The sequence below is a fragment of the Oncorhynchus tshawytscha genome, linkage group LG03 (assembly GCF_018296145.1).
Source record: "Oncorhynchus tshawytscha isolate Ot180627B linkage group LG03, Otsh_v2.0, whole genome shotgun sequence".
Lineage (NCBI taxonomy): Eukaryota > Metazoa > Chordata > Actinopteri > Salmoniformes > Salmonidae > Oncorhynchus > Oncorhynchus tshawytscha.
The window spans coordinates 57329324-57353858 of record NC_056431.1 but is presented as its reverse complement, the minus strand read 5'-3'; the positions used below and the strand labels follow the sequence as shown (position 1 = coordinate 57353858).

The 24535-nt window shown below is 38.9% G+C and overlaps 1 protein-coding gene across 2 annotated transcripts in view; it reads left to right on the top strand.

Annotated features, from left to right (window-relative positions):
- Positions 1 to 17812, top strand: part of LOC112235457 (WD repeat and FYVE domain-containing protein 2) — a 34644-nt gene extending 16832 nt beyond the window's left edge. The window contains exons 7-12 of one of the 2 annotated variants that reach the window (XR_002951069.2): positions 7728 to 7854; positions 8178 to 8283; positions 8725 to 8826; positions 9019 to 9199; positions 14747 to 14855; positions 14991 to 17812. Coding sequence is in view for 1 of the 2 variants with exons in the window: in XM_024403913.2 (XP_024259681.1) it covers positions 7728 to 7854; positions 8178 to 8283; positions 8725 to 8826; positions 9069 to 9199; positions 14747 to 14855; positions 14991 to 15020 (605 nt within the window). In the remaining variant the exon portion in view is untranslated. The remainder of the gene's footprint in view (positions 1 to 7727; positions 7855 to 8177; positions 8284 to 8724; positions 8827 to 9018; positions 9200 to 14746; positions 14856 to 14990) is intronic. The other variant, XM_024403913.2, reaches the window with a different exon arrangement.
- The last annotated feature ends 6723 nt before the right edge of the window (positions 17813 to 24535 follow it).

The window sequence follows — 24535 nt, the reverse complement described above, 5'->3', positions numbered from 1 at the left end:
TGTTACAACAATACTGAATGAACACTTTTATTTTAACTTAATATAATACATCAATAAAATCAGTTTAGTCTCAAATAAATAATGAAACGTGTTAAATTTGATTTAAATAATGCAAAAACAAAGTGTTGGAGAAGAAAGTAAAAGAGCAATATTTGCCATGTAAAAAAGCAAACGAAGAGCTGCAGGAAAGTGCTGTTTGAATGAATGCTTACGAGCCTGCTGCTGCCTACCACTGCTCAGTCAGACTGCTCTATCAAATATGAAATCATATACTTAATTATAATATAACACACAGAATTATGAGCCTTAGGTCATTGATATGGTCAAATCCGGAAACTATCATTTCGAAAACAAAACGTTTATTCTTTCAGTGAAATACGGAACCGTTACGTATTTTATCTAACGGGTGGCATCCCTAAGTCTAAATATTGCTGTTACATTGCACAACCTTCAATGTTATGTCATAATTATGTACAATTCTGGCAAATGTATTACGGTCTTTGTTCGGAAGAAATGGTCTTCACACAGTTCGCAACGAGCCAGTCAGCCCAAACTGCTGCATATACCCTGACTCTGCTTGCACAGAATGCAAGAGATGTGACACAATTTCCCTAGTTAAAAGAAATTCATGTTAGCAGGCAATAATAACTAAATATGCAGGTTTAAACATATGTACTTGTGTATTGATTTTAATAAAGGCCTTGATGCTTATGGTTAGGTACACATTGTAGTGCTTTTTTCGGCGAAGTAGGCTGTAATTCGATGATAAATTAACAGGCAGGCACTGCATCGATTATATGCAACGCTGGACAAGCTAGATAAACTAGTAATATCATCAACCATGTGTAGTTCACTAGTGATTTATGTTAATATTGATTGTTTTTTATAAGATAAGTTTAATGTTAGCTAGCAACTTACCTTGGCTCCTTGCTGCACTCGTGTAACAGGTAGTCAGCCTGCCACGCAGCCTCCTCGTGGAGTGCAATGTAATCGGCCATAATCGGTGTCCGACAATGCCAATTACCGATTGTTATGAAAACTTGAAATCGGCCCTAATTAATCGCTCATTCCGATTAATCGGTCGACCTCTAGTATAGGGTTATACTGTATATCAATCTAGAACAGGATAAATTATTTTGGATGCAATTTGAATGGAGTTGGAGAGAGACTGCTGGAGGGGGCTCACTTGTGCACTGATTTAAACCGACAATATTCGAGTGAAAGGCTGTTTTAAATCTCTGCAGCTACATTAAAAAAAGTTACGTTTACAATTGAAAAACAAGGTAACCCTGAAAGCCAGATGGAGATGGCGCCGGAGGGGGTGGCCGTTTCATGGGTTCTTAACTGTGCTATTTTGTTTGATTCTCGCATTGTTTAACTTATTTTGTACATAATGTGGCTGCTCCCATCTCTTATGATCGAGAAGAGCCTCTGGACAACAGAACAGCGATTACTCACCTTGAACTGGACGAATACTTTGTCTTAAATGAGTCGGACAAGAGGGATTTAATCAAGACACCCGAACAGGCCCTCATCCCCGTCATTTCCAGGAGAAATAGACAGAGGTTTTGTGGAAGGAGATTGGGGTGCCTTGTGAAGATCCGGCGACGAGTGGCTAATCTGCCTTTGCAGATTGTCGTTACTACATAAATATTTTTTTGTCTTTTTAGTATTTCTTATTGTATAAAATGTTTTTTTTTTTTCCATAGGTGGATCAGCTTTGATATTGCAGGTTGTTGCTTCCATCAATGTAATTGTCTGCATTTCCAATCCCCCATACGTTTTTGGGGTAAAATATATATACACACACTACCATTCAAAAGTTTGGGGTCACTTAGAAATGTCCTTGTTTTTGAAAGAAAAGCACTTTTTGTCTATTTAACATAACATAAAATTGATCAGAAACACAGTGTAGACATTGTTAATGTTGTAAATTACTATTGTAACTGGAAATGGCAGATTTTTTAATGGAATATCTACATAGGTGTACAGAGGCCCATTATCAACAACCATCACCCCTGTGTTCCAATGGCACGTTGTGTTAGCTAATCCAAGTTTAGTATTTTAAAAGGCTAATTGATCATTAGAAAACCCTTTTGCAATTATGTTAGCACAGTTGAAAACTGTTGTTCTGTTTAAAGAAGTAATAAAACTGTCCTTCTTTAGACTAGTTGAGTATGTGTAGCATCAGCATTTGTGGGTCCGATTACAGGCTAGAAAAAAATAACTTTCTTCTGAAACTCGTCAGTCTATTCTTGTTCTGAGAAATGAAAGCAATTCCATGCGAGAAATTGCCAAGAAACTGAAGATCTTGTACAAGGCTTTGTACTACTCCCTTCACAGAACAGCGCAAACTGGATCTAACCAGAATAGAAAGAGGAGTGGGAGGCCCCGGTGCACAACTGCGCAGGAGTACAAGTACATTAGTGTCTAGTTTGAGAAACAGGCACCTCACAAGTCCTCAACTGGCAGCGTCATTAAATGCAAAACACCAGCCTCAACATCAACAATGAAGAGGCGACTCCAGGATGCTGGCCTTCTAGGCAGTTCCTCTGTCCAGTGTAACGGAGTAGCAAGGATCAGAACAATGTGCAGCGTGGTAAGTGTCCATAATGATATATTTAATAAATCAACTGAACAAAAGTACAAACAATCAACCGAAACAGTCCTGTATGGTATTGTACAGGATACAACCACCCACAAAACACAGTAGAAAACAGGCTACCTAAATATGGCTCCCAATCAGAGACAACGACTGACACCTGCCTCTGATTGAGAACCATACAAGCCAAACACATAGAAATATAACAAAACAAAACATAGAAAAACAACATAGAATGCCCACCCCAACTCACGCCCTGACCAACTAAAATAAAGACGTGACAGTCCAGTGTCTGTGTTCTTTTGCCCATCTTAATCTTTTCTTTTTATTGGCCAGTCTGAGACATGGCTTTTTCTTTGCAACACTGCCTAGAAGGCCAGCATCCCGGAGTCGCCTCTTCACTGTTGACGTTGAGACTGTTGTTTTGCGGGTACTATTTAATTACGATGCCAGTTGAGGACTCAATTACCTCTACTAACAAGTACCCACTGTATATAGCCTCTCTCTTGTTATTTTACTGCTGCTCTTTAATTATGTATTACTTTTATTTTAACTGTATCTTTTGTATTTTTATTAAACTGCATTGTTGCTTAAGGGCTGTAAGTAAGCATTTCACTATAAGGTCTACTACACCTGTTGTATTCGGCACATGTGACAAATAGAATTTGATTTGATTTGGAGATGGCTAAATTAGATGCGCATTCTGTCTTTATATTATTGTAGCATGGGCTATGCTGCAGCAAATGTAGGCCTACCTGTCACAAGAAAAAAAAGTTACCATGATGAGATGATAGGTATACATGCATTGTGAACTGTGCTCCATACTGAGATGGGTCTGTCCCCACTCTGAGCGTTGAATCATCATGCAGAGGTGGTAGAGAAGACACATTTATTTTCATTTCACGCCATGCTGTTCATATAAATAATTTATTATAATTTACATGTTTCTCTCAGTTATTTATTCCGGGAAAAGGGAGTGGTTTTGGGTGGTAAATCTCAGTAACCGGGTTCTCGCCATTCAACCCTATTACACATTTGCCATTATGCAATTATCTGCCTGTTAAACTGCCCTGAACATAAGTAAGAATTTAACACGAGGGTGCTCAAGAATGGCTCAAGAGATTTACATGAGCGTAAACCCCCAGTGGCCTAAAAAGGCAATTCACTTTAATTTTTTTCAACATTCATTCAATGCATCATTGTATTTCTTTTCTGTTGTCCTGCTTACTGAATGTGTGTATGTCATTGGTTGTGCGTTATATGTTTCGAAGGTCGATCCTTTTTTGTCTTACTCTTTAGCTGCTGCCTGATCAAACTGCCTGTTAGATTAATGGGATCCCTGGTATGCCATATTCTCAGCAACATTTCCATTGACGATCATAGACATGTATAATACTGTATTAATACCACATATATTTGAATGCCAACCTAAACTGAGTGATGCAACTCTAACTGCATCCTCTTGGAACTTTAGAGGAATAAATTCACCCCCAAAAAAATGGTTGAGAATCCTCTTCCCTCTCAGGCAGTTCAAGTCAGATATGTTTATTACAAGAAACACATCTAACTGACCTTGTGAGAATATGAGAAATTACAAATAAAGTGAATAAGCCAATTTTACTATTCTTCCTTTAACTCCCAAGAGCAGAGGGGTTGCCATCCTCAAAAAAATAAACACTATTTAAACTCATAATTTTTTTTCAAAGCCTGAAGGGCGCCTAATCTTTAATCATGGTACAATCAATCATACACCATACTGAATTTATATGGTCCCAATACTGTCTGTCCTCAATTTTTGTATTTAATCTTCAAGCATTTACAAGAATTCTAATTGGGGACTTTAACACTGTTCTTGACCCACTAGTTAACAGGAGCCCATGTCACATGCATTCAACAAGCGCCCCAGGACCATTAAAGGATACATGATAGAACAAGATATGGTGGATATTTGGCGCCTCTTCAATCCAGACAAGAGAGAGTATACCTATTTCTCACCTCGTCATAAAACGTATTCCCATATAGACCTTTTCATCGGTAATGCATCTTTGATGTCCCAAATTTCCAATGCTACTCTGGGAAACTGCTAAAGTTTTACTTAGAGGACACATGATCTTCTTCTGCTCAGCAAAGAAGGAAAATAAAATAGGAACTTGAGAAAAATGTCAATGCTCTTGATACCCTCCTTGCATCCATTCAAACCAATAATATTCCTAAGCGACTATTACAGGCCAGACTCAAACTTAATGAAATTCTTATTTCGACAGAAACAGGCGTTTAGTTATAAGAACACAACAAAATAGCCATGAACTCAGGGATAAGTCCAACAAGTTCTTGCTCTTGAACAATTAACACATTCTATAGTATCTCAGGATATAAGATTAACTGGGGCAAATCAGAGATCCTCCCTATAAATCTATTTTATTGGGACTCTCTAGCCACAAATATCCCCTTCAGATGGTCACCTCAAGGCATTAAATATCTCTGAGTACAAGTACCACACAGGCTAGATAAAATGTTTGAATATAATTTCCCTCAACTATTGAAATTGGTCAAAGAAGATCTCGAAAGATGGACCTCTTCCTCTGTCTCTTGCCGGTCGTATTAATACATTTAAAATGATTCCAGCCCCCCCCCCTACAGAAATGGTTTGATACCCTTAACCATTCATAAAATCTCAAGATTTTGTTGGAGACAGAGAAAGGCCAGAATTAAACTTACTATATTACAATACTGTAAACCCAAAGGCAGACTAGTAGCACCAGACTTTCTAAATTATTATTTGGCCTTTGGAATGAATAACAGCCAAATGGCTGTAAACTCACCTTCCTGGATTGATATAGAAGCCTCCTGCGTAAAACCACTTAAGATTCAAGATCTTCCCTATATTTTTCAATCTGTTGAAAAACTGCCCTTTTCCAATCCCTTCACATTAAATACACTGGAAGCATGGACAAGTTACTTGATAAAGGACATTTCATTTAAGTACTGAACAAAAATATAAACGCAACATGTAAAGTGTTGGTCCCATGTTTCATGAACTGAAATAAAAGATCCGAGAAGTTTTCCATTTGTACAAAAAGTGTATTTCTCTCAAATGTTGTGCACAAAACTTGTTTACATCCCTGTTAGTGAGCATTTCTCCTTTGACAAGATAATCCATCCACCTGACAGGTGTGGCATATCAATAAGATGATTAAACAGCATGATCGTTACACAGGTGTACCTTGTACTGGGGACAATAAAAGGCCACTCTAAAATGTGCAGTTTTGTCACACAGCACAATGCCACAGATGTCTCCAGGTTTTGAGGGAGCATGCAATTGGCATGCTGACTTCAGGAATGTCCACCAGAGCTGTTGCCATAGAATTTAATGTTAATTTCTCTACCATATCGCTCCTCCAACGCCGTTTTAGAGAATTTTGCAATATGTCCAACTGGCCTCATAACTGCAGACCTCATGTAACCAACCCAGGACCCCCACATTCGGCTTCTTCACATGCAGGATCGTCTGAAACCATCCACCCGGTCAGCTGATAAAACTGAGGACTATTTCTGTCTCTAATGAAGCCCTTTTATGGGGAAAAATTCATTCTGATTGGGTGGGCCTAGCTCCCCATGGCTGCGCCCCTGCCCAGTCATGACATCTATTGATTAGGGCCTAATTAATTTATTTCAATTGACTCATTTCCTTCTATGAACTATAACTCAGTACAATCGTTGACATTGTTGCATGTTGCGTTTTATATTTTTGTTCAGTATAGATACAGAAAAGGATTCATTTGAATAGCTCCTCAAGTGTTCAGTACAGATTAAACAGCTACTTAAATCTAAATTACAATTCAATCCGAAGCATTAACATATCTCGGAGCTAAGCCGATTGCTCTTAGACAACCGGAGTTCAATAAATATTACTTCCAAAATGTTTAAAAAACTGACAGGAGTAGGTGATGCTCTATCCTCCCTAGAGAAATGGAACCAGTGATTTGGACATCTCCCTTAACAGGGAAGCCCAGAAGAAAGTATTTACCACCGCCCACAGCATCTCATATAATAAGAAAATGTAACTTATCCAGTACGAAGTCCTACATAAATTCCACAATATCTATGGAACTTGGTGGCTGATGGGGCTTGTTGATTCGCTTCTGTGTTTTTTTCTGCCAAAAAGATGTTCCCGACACTCATCTCCATGCGTTCTGGCTTTGTCCCATCATTGAGAATTACTGGAAAAAAGTTCTCAGCATTGTCTGTCATCTTTCATATTACCATGTTTTCATCCCCTTCACTCTGTATACTACACTATTTTGATGATGACGACCCCTGTTTCTTTTAAGGACTATTTTGATCTCATTAACAATCTGGGAAAAAAGGGATGTTGTTCAAGTCGAAAAGCAGATCCAATGTTTCAACCATACACTGGCTTAGTTTATGGTCTGACCTAGCCTCCCTGGAGATATCCATCTTCAAACTAAATAACAAACTGAAGGACTTTTACACAATCTTGGAACCATTTCTATCCTACACTGCCCCCAGGCAACCCCAAATATGGCACTTCCTACCTAATTATTATATCTCTTCTAACTGGCAACTTATCCACTAGTCTGGTCCTTTGTTGTCCCCTCCTGTCTTGTCCTGTCTGGTCATCTCTTGTTTTGTCCTGTTTTGACTTCTCCCTATTTTCTTTAAATCATTTTTCTCTTTCTCCTCTTTTTTATTTCTTAACCTACTTTTCTACTCTTTCTAACTTTTTGGTGGTAATTTACATTCACAATAATAAACAGTACATGGGATGGTGGAAGAGCTATGGGATGAGAGTGGGTGTTAAGAGGACAATGGATCATATTTGGTGCCTGGTGTACTGGCTTATATTTGACGTGATGAATTTGCACCATATTTTAAAATTACAAGTAAATAATCAAGTTTTCCTTCTGTTATGGGGGGGGGGGTGGATGTGCATTTGCTGTCTTACCAAGAAGTAGAAACTCAGTGAGCCATTTTAGTTTGTTTCTTTAGTTTGTTCCACTTGGTACAGCCTTGACCAGGTCAAGTTAAAGATCCAGAGGCTGGGAATGTTCGTTATCTCCAGTACGATCTAAATAATGTGTGTTAAGTGTTCTGCTGTCTCTAGGCAACGTGACGGCACTGTGTTGGGACCCGGCCCAGAGAGTGTTGTTCTCTGGCAGCTCAGATCACTCCATCATCATGTGGGACATCGGGGGACGCAAAGGCACCGCCATAGAATTGCAGGGACACAAGTAAGACTTGCACACTGAACGTCAACATGGTCGTCCAATATAGTCTTCAAATGTACTCCCACTGTAGTATTAAAACCCAGTGTATTCATCTGGATGATACAGTCTTAGAAACTGTTGAAATGCCTCTAGTAGTCTCCTAAGGGGCGTTTCTGCTAAGTAATGATCCATAACTTTAGGCTGATACATGTGCAGTCATGCAGTTGGAGAAGGTGTCTGAGTCCGCATAATGGAAAACCAAGAGCACTTGTGGATAGAATGTATGAAATGTAATCATCAAATCAAGCTTTATATACTGCATCCTTGTGTGTGTGTTAACTATGCAGTGATAAGGTCCAGGGCCTGTGCTATGCGCCACACACACGTCAACTGATCTCCTGCAGCTCAGATGGAGGCATCGTCATCTGGAACATGGACGTGACCAGACAGGAGGTGAGGGAGGGATGGACTGATAAAGATAGAGGGATGGAGCAGAAGGAGGGAGGAAGAGAAACCTCAAGGCAGTGAGACGGATTGCGGGGGGGGTGTGAGAGAGAGACCTGAAACAGACCGAGTGGCTTTAAACCACAGCCATAGATGCACAGACAGAGAGAATGACAAACTGAATGAAAATTTGAATGTTCATGTACTGAATGCAAATGAGGTGTTCAGTGCCAACATGGCAGATAGTTTGCTGAATCTGTGTAGACTACCTATGGCTTTGTTTGGCTCTAACCATCTCTCACTTAGGTTATACCTAAGCACTGATTATGGGTCAGTTCCCTTTATTAACTCCCAATGGTTAAAGGTAGGATTGAGAAAGGGAAAGCTGATTCTAGAGAATTACTGTATTTAAGGTCTGTTTTCAACCTGTCTATCTGTGTGTTCCCACAGACCCCAGAGTGGCTGGACAGTGACTCGTGTCAGAAGTGTGAGCAACCATTCTTCTGGAACTTCAAACAGATGTGGGACAGTAAGAAGATTGGCCTGCGCCAGGTACAGTGGGCTCCATACTGTCACTATCACTCTGGGGTGTAGTTCACCTATTGTCCACAAAAGGGCAGGAGAAGTCCCTATTTTGTGTTCTTACTATGGCATGGTGAAATACAGAAAAACAGCCCTGGTGTGGCCTCACCTGTTTGTGAGTCTACATGAGTGAGATATATGCACATTGTCGTTGTCTGCCAGCCGAGTAGGGCCAACCCAAGCCCCAGTATCTCCTATCTCCTCTCCCCCAGCACCACTGCAGGAAGTGTGGGCAGGCTGTGTGTGGAAAGTGCTCTGCCAAGCGCTCCACCATCCCTCTCATGGGCTTCGAGTTCGAGGTGCGGGTGTGTGACAACTGCCATGAGTCCATCACAGACGAGGAGTGAGTAACACACACAACTGTGCACAAAAAAGCTAATAACATCAGTGGTGTAAAGTACTTGAGTAAAAATACATGACATGTGGACACCTGCTTGTCAAACATCTAATTTCAAAATCATGGACACTCTTCAGGGAAGGCTTTCAAATAGATATTGGAGTATCCATTCAGCCACAAGAGCATTAGTGAGGTTGGGCACTGATGTTGGGTGATTACTCCTGGCTCGTAGTCGGCGTTCCAATTCATCCCAAAGGTGTTCGATGGGGTTGAGGTCAGAGCCTAGTGGCCAGTCAAGTTCTTCCACACCGATCTCAACAGACCATTTCTATATGGACCTCAATTTTGGGGCGGCAGGGTACCCTAGTGGTTAGAGCGTTGGACTATTAACCGAAAGGTTGCAAGTTCAAATCCCCGAGCTGACAAGGTACAAATCTGTCGTTCTGCCCCTGAACAGGCAGTTAACTAGGCCTAGTTAAATAAAGGTTAAAAAAATACCATTTAAATAAAAATTGTGCATGGGGGCATTGTCATGCTGAAACAGGAAATAGCCTTACCCCAAACTGTTGCCACTAAGTTTTACTTTTGATACTTATGTATATTTTAGAAATTACGTTTACTTTTGATGCTTAAGTATATTTTAAAGCAAAATACTTATTTAGATAGGTAGCTCTCTATCCACAATATAGCAGAGTATGTAAAGCCATAACACATACTTTTTTTCAGCAACAGATTATGATCGATAATATTCGAAAGCTGAAGTCTTAACAATACAGCCCCCACAATTTTCTTATTCATTTCTTTCATCCAATCATTGGTCTTTTGTGTTGGTGTGTCAGTGCTATACACCGTTCTGTGCTGTACATGTTAAGCGACCTTCCCCATAAAGCATGCTGCTGTTAATCAGTTTGCAGTGAAATAAAATTGTATCTGGTCAAACACCATTTTTTCCAAAAGTTTACTAAGAGCTGGTAGTAGGCTGATTGGTCAGGTGTTTGAACCGGGTAAAGGGTGCTTTGCTATTCTTGGGTAGCTGAATGATTTTTGCTTCTCTCCAGGTCTGAGGTCACACACCTCTTCCACACTCACTTTACAGAATTCATAATTACAATGCTTGTCTTTCATTATCAGGTCAGTTCTGCATGAATATGAAGACTGAGTTTGATGTTGGCATGTCATGCCTAACATGCTGGCCAAACTGGCCATTGTGCGTATTTTGATTTTGTTCACTCACACCAGAAGCGATCAGGACACGCAAGTTGAAATATCAAAACAAACTCTGAACCAATTATATTAATTTGGGGACAGGTCAAAAAGCATTCAACATTTATGGCAATTTAGCTAGCTAGCTTGCTGTTGCTAGTTAATTTATCCTGGTATGTAAACATTGGGTTGTTATTTTACCTGAAATGCACAAGGTCCTCAACTCCGACAGTTAATCCACAGATAAAACGGTCAACCAAATTAGTTTCTCGTCATCTCTCATCCTTCCTTATGGCTTATTTTTCTTCTTTGGACTTTATATGACGGTTGGCAACCAACTTCACAGCATTACTACAACCTACCAGAGTGTGGACCTACGTTCATCTTTCAATCACCCACATGGGTATTTGCTCCTAAAAACCAATGAGGAGTTGGCACGTGGGTATATGCTCCTAAACACCAATGAGGAGATGGGAGAGGCCGGACTTGCAACGCGTTGAGCGTTGTAAAATAAAACCAATTTCTATTTTAGCGCCGAGATGCTCGCTGACGCCTGCGAGCAGTGTGGGTGCAATGATTGAATAACATGTATGTGTACATTTATTTTGCAACGCACGTGACCCGAGTGGTGTGGTTAGCATGTAAGTTTGCTAGTTTGGGCAATGATAAAGTTATTCAAGTAGTAGGCAATATCAGAGGGTTCTGTGATGAATGAGCCATTTGATTCAATGAAGGATGGAGTTTGCCTTTTTGCCTAATATGTCATTTAAAGTACTCCAAAGCTATTTACCATCATCCTTTATCATTTATCTTTGTTTCGAGGTACTGTTTCTTATTTTTGTTTAGTCACATGACTTCTCAATTTTACAGTAGGTTTGCCAATCAGCTGTGCTGCCAGACTTAATTGCCATTCCTTTTTCCTCGACCCTCTTAACCATACAGTTTTTAAATTCCTCATCAATCCACTGGGATTTAGCCGTTTTGACAGTCAGTTTCTTAATGGTTGAATGCTTATCGGTAACTGGAAGAAGCAATTCCATAAGTGCGGTATCTGGTTGCTCCTCATTAAACACAACAGATCAGCAGATATTTTTTACATCTTCAACATAGGAATCTCTAGAAAACATTTGGTAAGATCTCCTATACACTTTTTTAATCCCAGGCTTTGGATCGTTGGTTTTTCTACATATGGCCACTATATTATGATTGCTACATCTGATGGGTGAGGATACTGCATTAGAGCAGATTTATGCAGCATTAGTAAAGATGTGATCAATACACATGGATGATTTAGTACCTGGGCTGTTTGTAAATACCCTGGTAGGTTGACTAATAACCTGTACCAGATTACAGGTACTGGTTACAGTTTGAAGCTTTCTTGAGTGGACAGCTTGATGAGAACCAGTTTGATGAGAATAGACCTCTGTTGATATCACATACACTTTCAAGCATTTCACGCATGTTATCTAGATACTGACTGTTAGCACTCGGGGGTCCTTATATAAACTTCCCACAAGAATAGGCTTTAGGTGAGGCAGCTGAAATTATATTAAATCAATAGCATTTGACTTGAGATCCTCTCTAAGCTTTACATGAATATGACTCTGAATATATACAGCAACACCTTCCCCATTGGCATTTCTGTTTCATCTGTAGATGTTATAACCATGTGTTGCTACCATTGTGTCATCAAATGAATTATCTAAGGGAGTTTCAGAGATACCCAGTATATGAATGTTGTCTACTGTTAGCAAGTTATCGATTTTATGAATTTGGTTGATGTGGGCTATTTTTAGCCCTTTTCTGGGCTGTTTGTTAGGCTTCCCAAGGAAAGCACAAAAAAAACTCTCAGAGATAGACATGTCAATGATATTTCCATTTGAGCCAATAGTACTGGGTGAGCTGCACACAGTGGGCTTCCTAATAGTCCAGACAGTTTGTGCTAACAGTATAATTCAGGTTTATAGGCACAAGATTACTGTTATCAACAAGGTCCTTATTTTAAATCAAACTCTGCACGTTTAAGTGCAACATCCCAAGCCTCTTACCTGATTTGATAACCAAGGGAATATCCGTATTTATGGAATTCACATTTGAATTAATAGCTCTGGTTGAGCTTGTGCTAGCCAGAGTGGGCTTCCCATTTGATTTAACGGTAATGGAGCTAACAATGGGAATCAACTTTATGGGTACAAGATTATGACTGATAACACATCTTGGAGTATAAACATCTGTAACAGTCTTAGGTAGAGGTCGACCGATTATGATTTTTCAATGCCAAACCTGATTATTGGAGGACCAAAAAAAGCAGATACCGATTAATGGGCCGATTTATTTAGTTATTTATTTGTAATAATGACAATTACAACAATACTGAATGAACACTTATTTTAACTTAATATAACACATCAGTAAAATCATTTTAGCCTCAAATAAATAATGAAACATGTTCAATTTGGTTTAAATAATGCAAAAACAAAGTGTTGGAGAAGAAATTAAAAGTGCAATATGTGCCATGTAAGAAAGCTAACGTTTAAGTTCCTTGCTCAGAACATGAGAACATATGAAAGCTGGTGGTTCCTTTTAACATGAGTCTTCAATATTCCCAGGTAAGAAGTTTTAGGTTGTGGTTATTATAGGAATTATAGGACAATTTCTCTCTATACGATTTGTATTTCATATACCTTTGATTATTGGATGTTCTTATAGGCACTTTAGTATTGCCAGTGTAACAGTATAGCTTCCGTCCCTCTCCTCGCTCCTACCTGGGCTCGAACCAGGAACACATTGACTACAGCCACCCTTGAAACAGCGTTACCCATGCAGAGCAAGGGGAACAACTACTCCAAGTCTCAGAGCGTGTGACGTTTGAACCGCTATTAGCGCACACCCCGCTAACTAGCTAGCCATTTCACATCGGTTACACCAGCCTAATCTCGGGAGTTGATAGGCTTGAAGTCATAAACAGCGCAATGCTTGAAGCACAGCGAAGAGCTGCTGTCAAAATGCACGAAAGTGCTGTTTGAATGAATGCTTACGATCCTGCTGCTGCCTACCACCGCTCAGTCAGACTGCTCTATCAAATATCAAATCATAGACTTAATTATAACATGATAACACACAGAAATACGAGCCTTAGGTCATTATGGTCGAATCTGGAAACTATCATCTCGAGAACAAAACGTTTATTCTTTCAGTGAAATACGGAACCGTTCCATATTTTATCTAACGGGTGGCATCCATAAGTCTAAATATTCCTGTTACATTGCACTATCTTCAATGTTATGTCATAATTAAGTAAAATTCTGGCAAATTAGTTCGCAACGAGCCAGGCGGCCCAAACTGTTGCATATACTCTGACTCTGCGTGTAATGAATGCAAGAGAAGATTTCACCTGTTTAATATTGCCTGCTAACCTGGATTTCTTTTAGCTAAATATGCAGGTTTAAAAATATATACTTCTGTGTATTGATTTTAAGAAAGGCATGGATGTTTATGGTTAGGTACAGTTGTGCAACGATTGTGCTTTTTTTGCAAATGCGCTTTTGTTAAATCATCCCCCGTTTGGTGAAGTTGGCTGTCTTTGTTAGGAAGAAATAGTCTTCACACAGTTCGCAACGAACCAGGCGGCCCAAACTGCTGCATATACCCTGACTCTGTTGCAAGAGAAGTGACACCATTTCCCTAGTTAAAATAAATTAATATTAGCAGGCAATATTAACTAAATATGCAGGTTTAAAAATATATACTTGTGTATTGATTTTAAGAAAGGCATTGATGTTTATGGTTAGGTACACGTTGGAGCAACGACATTCCTTTTTCGCGAATGTGCACCACATCAATTATATGCAACGCGGGACATGCTAGATAAACTAGTAATATCATCAACCATGTGTAGTTAACTAGTGATTATGATTGATTGATTGTTTTTTTACAAGATAAGTTTAATGCTAGCTAGCAACTTACCTTGGCTTCTACTGCATTCGTGTAACAGGCATTCGCCTCATGGAGTGCAATGTAAGGCAGGTGGTTAGAGCGTTGGACTAGTTAACTGTATGGTTGCAAGATTGAATCCCCGAGCTGACAAGGTACAAATCTGTCGTTCTGCCCCTGAACAAGGCAGTTAACCCACTGTTCCTAGGCCGTCATTGAAAATAAGAATGTGTTTTTAACTGACTTGCCTGGGGGCAAGTCTGGGGGCTGTCGAGGGGATCGACAAGAGGGCCTCTGTTGGCTCGGTGGTCCGATGTCACGTTGGTATGGTGATCCTTTGTTGGGGACATCTTCTGGTCATCAATTTTTTTTCCTATACGTTTGGTGATAACTGTTTTCCCCCTCCCCGTCTTACAGCCGGGCGCCCACGGCGACATTCCATGACAGCAAGCACAGCATAGTTTACATGCACTACGAGCCCACGACGGGCTGGCTGCTGACCTCTGGGGCCGACAAAGTCGTCAAGGTGAGACAGACACGACCAGACACTTTGTATCTAATACAGGAGGATACATTTATGCAAAGTATTTTCTTGGGTGCATATATGTGTATGAAGGAGTCTGTTTTTTTATACAGCTTATGTTTGTGTGTGTGTCAACAGCTCTGGGACATGACTCCAGTGGTCTCCTGAGGGTCATCGTTGACAGGGAGCAACATGGAGCTCCATCCACCTATCAGGGTAGAGCTTACAGCCTGGTGGCTGTCATCCTGAGAGGAAGAGGGAATGTCAACAAGAACAACCACCACCACAACAACAGCTAAACAACTTACAACTGCAGAGCAACATCCACAGAAGCTAGAAACACCAGGCCTTTCTTGCTTGTCCTCGTCCCTCTTGGTGACTAAACGTGAAAAGCTTTACACTGGCTGCATAAATAATTCCCTATATTGTTTGGTTTATTATTATATTTATGACAATAGTTTTGTAGTAAAGGGAACTCAGTTTACCTACTGAACATCAAATACAGCTAGGTGGGCAAATATATAGCTTATATTGAAGTGCCTTCCTCTTATTTTCTTATAGCTTTCCCTCCGGTTAACAGAAAGAATGAACCAATTAGTCCTAAAACAAATTGAAGCACGAAATGTACCTGGGTTGTGAATACCAGTTAGATATGTAACTTGTATGTACAGCAGCAAGATGGAATACTCTAATATATTCATGAAACTACAGAAGGTCCCAAAGTTGACCTTATAAGGCTCCATGGTTTGACTCTTTGTTTTTAACATTGTTGCAGTCTGCAGAGGGCAAAATACCACTGTTTCTAGGTGGATCATGTTTCAGTTGGTGTCAGGAGGGTCATAGCCTAATGTATGGGAATTAAGCTCTTACCCTACGAGCTACGAATCCTGCTTGTTTCCTGTACTTGATAATTAATTGCAACCACCTGGTGTCCCAGGTCTAAATCAGTCCCTGATTATAGGGGAGCAATGAGGTCCAGAGGTGAATTTGAGGGTACTACTGTATAGCTTCTATGCTCTCTGAAAGTCATCACACATACACACACAGCTGGTGAACAAGTCTACATGTGGTATCTCACTGTCAGGTAATGGTTGACCGCCACAGATGTAGAGGACTTGGAGAAAGAAATGTTTTTCTTTTTTTTATGAATACTGTATTACAAACTGAAGTTCTAGTTTAGGCTTGCCAATTGAAATGGTAAATCATAAAGAACATGCTCATTACTTTACTTTATTGTAGAGTTATTGAAATGTCACTATACTTTTGACTTCGGTAGTGGACTTAGGGTGGCAAAATTCCAGAAACATTCAATAAATTCCCTGGTTTTCCAGAAATAGTGGTTGGTCATTGGATACCGGAGTTCCTGCCTATTCCGGGAATCTTCCAACCGGAATTTCGGGAAAACCAGGGAATTTATTGAAAGTTCCAGAAATGTTGCAGCCTTACTTAAACATGATTCACTACTTGTAGACTCTTCTATGTTATTTGCACTTCAGTTGTTACGGTTCAATTTCTCAGAGAACAAAATCATAACAAAGCACTTTTTATTGTCCAATACATACATTTACAATATGTTGTCTACAGACTCAAATGACACAGGGTTGTAGGCTGAAAATATTTATTTTCCATTGAGGTGAGGGGTATACCAGCCTGGTGATCAGTTGTTAGTGGATGTGTGTGTCAAATGTATTTGTGTTACGATGAGTTTATTTATTGCTGTGTGTGTGTTACTGTAGCCTCCAAGATAGACATCTCTCATGTAATACACACACCATCAAGATCATTATCATTGACTGATAGTGTGGCTATGAATCAGGACTTTTGTGTGATAGATAGTTTTTTACGCTTTAACATTCTCAAAGTGTATTGATGGTTATGATAGGTGTCATATCCTGGATATAACTACAGTTGTTCAAGTTAAGTTCATGCACATGATTTGTTTTCTAGGCAGAGCCACTATTGTAAAACCACAACAACCTGTCTGCATGTTGATATTTGTGTTATACAACCATAATTAGCCATGATACTTTTTCATGAATACTAGCATGTTGATTAATCCGTCACACATATCTTGGGCCTAAGCTAATACATATCTACTGGTGGAGAATGGCTGTATGGGGCTCTAATGCTATTTACTGTAGTAGTCAATCACTGACTTGAGAATTATACTATTCCTATACGTTTCCTCATTTAATGACCTCTGTACAGTTATCATTTTTGGGAGGCAAAAAGGTATGAGTTCCATGTTGATTCATAAACCAAGACTGATTTACAATATCTGAATGACTGCTGATATGATTTGAAATACGTTTTTCGTGTTATGTTTTTATGTAACCTGGATACCAGTCTCTTTTTCTGCTTTCATCAGCATGTTATCATTGGCAACACTAGTGTTACTAAATGGATGAACTGTCAGTCTGTCACCTAGGCATACCGGTTTTATGTGATGCAGTATGATTATCACAGGTTGGTGCTGTACTGTGTGTATGTAACCCAGGGGGGTTTATCACAAAGCAGGATCTGGAATCAGAAAATCAAGAGCTATAGTATATCTGTTTATCAAAGCAAGGTAGCTAACTCCTTAATACTGCTCTGTGCCATTTCCATCCAGTCTTAATGTGCAGTTTGTCCAAGCAGCAGATTATTGGAGATTTTCTAGTCGTTAAGAATATCATTCCTACATGTCTCATCCTAAAGCTGATCTGGGTACAGGTCATCTGAGTAGAGATGTGTGCTCTTATCATTCTATCATTTTATTTCCCCTTGTTGTACTGCAGCTGATGTACTCATGTTTGTATTTCATAAAATGTATATGAGGTGACAAAGACAGGATGTCTCTTCATGTGAATGCCTAGTATTCATGTAGAGATTCAGCTGAATTCTTCATTTAAAACAAGTTGTTCAGCTCATCAGCTCTCTCCATTGTTCAATCTGTCAATAAATCACGCTTTGTCCAGAAAGTCAATGCAAGATTATTCAAACAGCAATCACAATGAGTTACAAATCGTCAAACTTATTTGCTGACGAGATGTTTGGAGAGAAAAAACAATAGTATTGGAGCTAAAGTTTTACTGTAGTCCTCTAACAGAAAAATACAAAACATAAAGAATTGTATTTTTCATCTAATCTAAGAGTGTCGGTTATTATCCATTTGATTTATTTAACCTTTATTTAACTAGGCAAGTCCGTTAATAACAAATTCTTATTTATGACGGCCTACCCCGGCCAAACCCAGATGACGCTGGGCCAATTGTGCGCCGCCCAAGGGACTCCCATTCACAGCCGGTTGTGATACAGCCTGGAATCGAGCCAGGGTCTGTAGTGATGCCTCTAGCACTGAGTTGCAGTGCCTTATACCGCTGAGCCAATATAAGTTTATTTAAAAAAAAATCTGTATGAAAAATGTAGTGCTATAAACTGAAGAACATTCTCAAATGAAGTGAGGCTTTTACTTTAGCCCCAGTGTACCTCATCAGTGATTGGTTCAGTAGCTGCAACAGTATGATAGGTCAACAAGTTTGGTGTTTATATTGATGTAGATATTTCTTAGCAATAACAATGGGGAGCATCAATTGGAGGTTTTCAACTGTGCAAATTCAAAGTGTTTGGGGCGGTGGGAGGGCCAGTAACACCCGTTTGTCTGAGCCAGGGGTAATGCCATTGACAACTGCTCCTGTTTTGAGTTTGGGAGTAGAGGATCTGACCTGCGACTTTAACACAAGCGCATTGAGTTCCTCACAGGCTTTCCTATATAGTTGAAGTAGTTACCAAAGCCATTGCTTACACCCTCCACGATACCCTGTGCTCTTTCTCTGTGAAGCCCTTAGCAATCTCCAGGAGCAGGAGAAGCTGTTGGCTATCTATCGCTGTCTCCAACTTCTGTTGCTTCTCCTTCGCCTCCTGGCCCATGCCAGCCTAGAATGACAGAGGAACAACACAATACAGACATCCTGGTTATGGATTTACAAGCGGCATCTTCTTAAACACCTCCCTCAGTTACTACAATCTGTGGTTATAGTAACATTAAATACATACAATTTTATTTTAGGAGATATGGTATACTATAGGTTTCCAGTGTCCATCCATACCTCAAGCTGACGGATGCCCTCTCCCCCTCTCCTGGATAAGTTTCTCTAATTGTTGCTGTTTCTCTGCTTCCACCTTCACTTCTGTTCAGCCAGGGCTCTCTTGCTCCTCTTTGTCAGAAAAGACAGTAGCCAATGGCTATTTCTCGAGTGCAAACTGATTGATTATTAATCTGAAAACTATTTGAACACCAAATTGTGGCCGTTATCTGGGATTAAAGTAAGAAGAACGTCAAGCCACAAAGGCATGAATTAGGTTTCCAGATGTGAGTCAATTACAGACTACTACTTACACAGATTAAACATGTATTCAAAACAATTTATTCATAAACTGATATGCATTTTACATACAACTTCAGAGATTGGTCAAATATTTTCTAATTATAATGAGCTCCAAAGGTATTGATACAGTGACACATTTGTTGTTTTGGCTCTCTACTCCAACACTTTGTATTTTAAATGATACAGTGACTATGATTTTAAAGTGCAGACTGAGATTTTATTTGAGGATAAATTACAGCACTTTTTGTACATAGTTCCCCCATTTTAGGGGACCAAAAGTATTTAGGGAAGACATAGCATGACTCACTACATCAAGCTTGTGACTCAGCAAATGTATACAACACATTTGTAGTTTGTTTTGGTTGTGTTTCAGATTATTTTCTGTCCAGTAGAATGTAATTGTATGTCATTTTGGAGTCACTTATTGTAAATAAGAATTGAGTATGTTTCTAAACTTCAACATTAATGTGGATGCTACCATGATTACATATAATCCTGAATGAATCGTGAATAATGAGGAGTGAGAAAAATGCAACCTCCCTGTAAATTGTAGTGGTGAGAGGTTAGCACGTCATGGGAGTATGCTATTTGTGCATTTACCTTTCTCACTCATCATTAAGGATTACCCCTAATCATGGTAGCATCCACATTGATGTAGAAGTGTTTAGAAACATTTTATTTCAGCTCATGAAACATGGGACCAACACTTTGTGTTGCGTTTAATATTTTTGTTTAGTATATGTGACCGACCGCCTTGATTCGGTCTTATGTAGCAAATTTTTAAATGTTTTTTTTTTTTTACATTGGATAAAAGCAGACACATACACTGCATTTGAGGAACAATTGGAAAGTAATTCTGATTTGAAAGTTGATAAACTTGTGACTTCACTTTTGAGAAAATGTCCTTGAATGTTTTGGTACTTCAATAAAAATATTGAACCTTTATTTAACTAGGCAAGTCAGTTAAGAAAATATCTTTTTTTTTACAATTATGGCCTAGCAGAAGACAAAAGGCCTCCAGCGGAGATGGGAATTTTTTACATTTAAATGAATACAAAAATATATATAGGAGAGCTCTTGTCTACACCCATTCAGCATCGTTCACACCCTCTTAAAGTTTTAGCCTCACCCATGTCTTTAAACGGTTGATCCGAGCGTTCTATCCTAACAGCAGTAGTCAAGCACCAAAGCTAAATGGTTTACTATTTGACTTCATATGGAGGAACAGGGTTGGGGAGTAACGGATTACATGTAATATTGAAATCAAATACTTTTGAAAAACTAGATTACTTCAAGGATTCCTTTTAAATTCATTAAGGATGTTTGTGAATTTTTTTTTGAAACTTCTGTTTTCTCAATTACATTTAAATCAGCATTTTAACCTTTTGATTCTAGCCATCCCGGATCCGGGATCGTGAATACAGCCTCATTCATGAAAATCGCAAATGAAATGAAATAAATATATTTGCTCTCAAGCTTAGCCTTTTGTTAACAACACTGTCATCTCAGATTTTCAAAATATGCTTTTGAACCATAGCTAAACAAGCATTTGTGTAAGAGTATTGATAGCCTAGCATAGCATTAAGCCTGGCATTCAACATGCAACATTTTCACAAAAACAAGAAAAGCATTCAAATAAAATAATTTACCTTTGAAGAACTTCAGATGTTTTCAATGAGGAGACTGTTAGATAGCAAATGTTCAGTTTTTCCAAAAAGATTGAGACATTTAAACTAAAAGTAACTGAATGTAGTCAGATTACGTTACTGAGTTTGGGTAATCCAAAAGTTACGTTACTGATTACAATTTTGCACAAAACTATTTAGGAAATAAGGATTGCATTTGGAATATAATCCCTCATTTAATTTTCAAAACAGAATCGTGGTCTAGAATTCTTACTCAAATGCAACTTTGATGTGGGTAAAATCCCTATTAAGCTTGCTAACTTTCATAAACAAGTACTTCTAACTTGGAACCTCATGTACAACAATTTCCCCCATATAGATATACAACAAGTCTGTTTTTCCAGAACAGGGTTGACAACAATATTATCTGGGTTAAAACATCGAATAACGATGGACAACTATATGATTATCCAGAAATCATAAGAACACACAATGTTACATTCACACCTGAGGAGTTTCAAATAGTTGTTAGAGCTGTCCCTAAAAAGGTGCTATTCTTCTTTTAGGAGAACAGTACTCCAAGTGCAACTGTTGAGGATTTTGTAGCCTCAATACAGCTAGAAGGAGTTGACATTTTAAACTATAAATGTAATAACATGTACAGTGAGGCAAAAAAGTATTTAGTGAGCCACCAATTGTGCAAGTTCTCCCACTTAAAAAGATGAGAGAGACCTGTAATTTTCATCATAGGTACACTTCAACTATGACAGACAAAATGAGAAAAAAAATCCAGAAAACCACATTGTCGGATTTTTAATGAATTTATTTGCAAATTATGGTGGAAAATAAGTATTTGGTCAATAACAAAAGTTTATCTCAATACTTTGTTATATACCCTTTGTTGGCAATGACAGAGGTCAAACGTTTTCTGTAAGTCTTCACAAGGTTTTCACACACTGTTGCTGGTATTTTGGCCCATTCCTCCATGCAGATCTCCTCTAGAGCAGTGATGTTTTGGGGCTGTTGCTGGGCAACACTGACTTTCAACTCCCTCCAGAATATTTTTTATGGGGTTGAGATCTGGCTAGGCCACTCCAGGACCTTGAAATGCTTCTTATGAAGCCACTCCTTCGTTGCCTGGGCGGTGTGTTTGGGATCATTGTCATGCTGAAAGACCCAGCCACGTTTCATCTTCAATGCCCTTGCTGATGGAAGGAGGTTTTCACTCAAAATTTCACGATACATGGCCCCATTCATTCTTTCCTTTACAAGGATCAGTCGTCCTGGTCCCTTTGCAGAAAAACAGCCCCAAAGCATGATCTTTCCACTCCCATGCTTCACAGTAGGTATGGTGTTCTTTGGATGCAACTCAGCATTCTTTGTCCTCCAAACACGACGAGTTGAGTTTTTACCAAAAAGTTATATTTTGGTTTCATCTGACATTCTCCCAATCTTCTTCTGGATCATCCAAATGCTCTCTAGCAAACTTCAGACGGGCCTGGACATGTACTGGCTTAAGCAGGGGGACACGTCTGGCACTGCAGGATTTGAGTCCCTGGCGGCGTAGTGTGTTACTGATGGTAGGCTTTGTTACTTTGGTCCCAGCTCTCTGCAGGTCATTCACTAGGTCCCCCCGTGAGGTTCTGGGAGTTTTGCTCACCGTTCTTGTGATCATTTTGACCCCACGGGGTGAGATCTTGCGTGAAGCCCCAGATCGAGGGAGATTAATCAGTGGTCTTGTATGTCTTCCATTTCCTAATAATTGCTCCCACAGTTGATTTCTTCAAACCAAGCTGCTTACCTATTGCAGATTCAGTCTTCCCGCCTGGTGCAGGTCTACAATTTTGTTTCTGGTGTCCTTTGACAGCTCTTTGGTCTTGGCCATAGTGGAGTTTGGAGTTTGACTGTTTGAGGTTGTGGACAGGTGTCTTTTATACTGATAACAAGTTCAAACAGGTGCCATTAATACAGGTAACGAGTGGAGGACAGAGGAGCCTCTTAAAGAAGAAGTTACAGGTTTGTGAGAGCCAGAAATCTTGCTTGTTTGTAGGTGACTAAATACTTATTTTCCACCATTATTTACTAATAAATTCATTAAAAATCCTACAATGTGATTTTCTGGATTTTTCCAATCATTTTGTCTGTCATAGTTGAAGTGTACCTACGATGAAAATTACAGGCCTCTCTCATCTTTTTAAGTGTGAGAACTTGCACAATTGGTGGCTGACTAAATAGTTTTCTTATATACAGTGGGGCAAAAAAGTATCAAGATGTTACTATTCCCTCTGCTAGAATATACTGGAATATAGCCCTATGACAAGTAAACTGGAACAAAGTATCGTTGTCTGGCAAATATTGCATATCTAATAAGATGAAGTATCATACAAACTCATTCATAGAATCTAACCTGTAAAGACCTGTATTATACACAGATTCAAAATAGCTATCGATTACAAATGTGTATTTTGTGGTTGTGACCCAGAGACTCAACCATTTATTTTGGGACTGTTCTTATGTCAGAAGATTTTGGAGTGAGAATATTTTATTTTAAAATAAACTACTATTAATGTTAATTTGAAAGACTGATATTATGTTTTATTTTGATCTAAACTATATGGACAATTTAACTTTCATTGTGAATTTGTTTAGTTTTCATGGCAGATTCTTTATCCATAAAATAAAGTGGGCGGAGAAGATAATTTAAATATCACTTTGAAATTATCTTTAACTTCTTAGGGCTGAGATCGCTAACGGGATCGATATGACAACAGCCAGTGAAAGTGCAGGGCGCCAAATTCAAAACAGAAATCCCATAATTAATATTCTTCAAAACATAGAAGTATTTCACACCATTTTAAAGATACACTTCTTGTTAATCCCACTACAGTGTCCGATTTCAAATAGGCTTTACGGCAAAAGCACCACAAACGATTATGTTAGGTCAGAGCCAAGTCACAGAAAAACACAGTATTTTTTCCAGCCAAAGAGAGGAGTCACAAAAATCAGAAATAGAGATAGAATTAATCACTAACCTTTGATGATCTTCATCAGATGACACTCATAGGACTTCATGTTAAACTATACATGTATGTTTTGTTCGATAAAGTTCATATTTATATATTTTTTTAAATCGCAGTATACATTGGCGCGTTGTTGTTCAGTAGTTCCAAAAACTTCCGGTGATTTTGCAGAGAGCCACCTCAATTTACAGAAATTCTCATAATAAATTATGAAAATACAAGTGTTATGCATGGAACTTTAGATACACTTCTTCTTAATGCAACCACTGTCAGATTTCAAAAAAGCTTTTTGGAAAAAGCAAACCATGCAATAATCTGAGTACGGCGCTCAGAGACCAAACAAGCCAAAAAGATATCTGCCATATTGTGCAGTCAACAGAAGTCAGAAATAACATTAGAAATATTCACTTACTTTCGATGATCTTCATCAGAATGTACTCACAGGAATCCCAGTTCCACAATAAATATTTGTTTTGTTCGATAATGTCCATCATTTATGTCCAAATAGCTACTTTTGTTAGCGCGTTTGTAAACAGATCCAAACTCACGATGCACGTTCACTAGGAGCAGACGAAATGTCAAAAAGTTCCGTTACAGTCTGTAGAAACATGTCAAACGATGTATAGAATCAATCTTTAGGATGTTTTTAACATTAATCTTCAATAATGTTC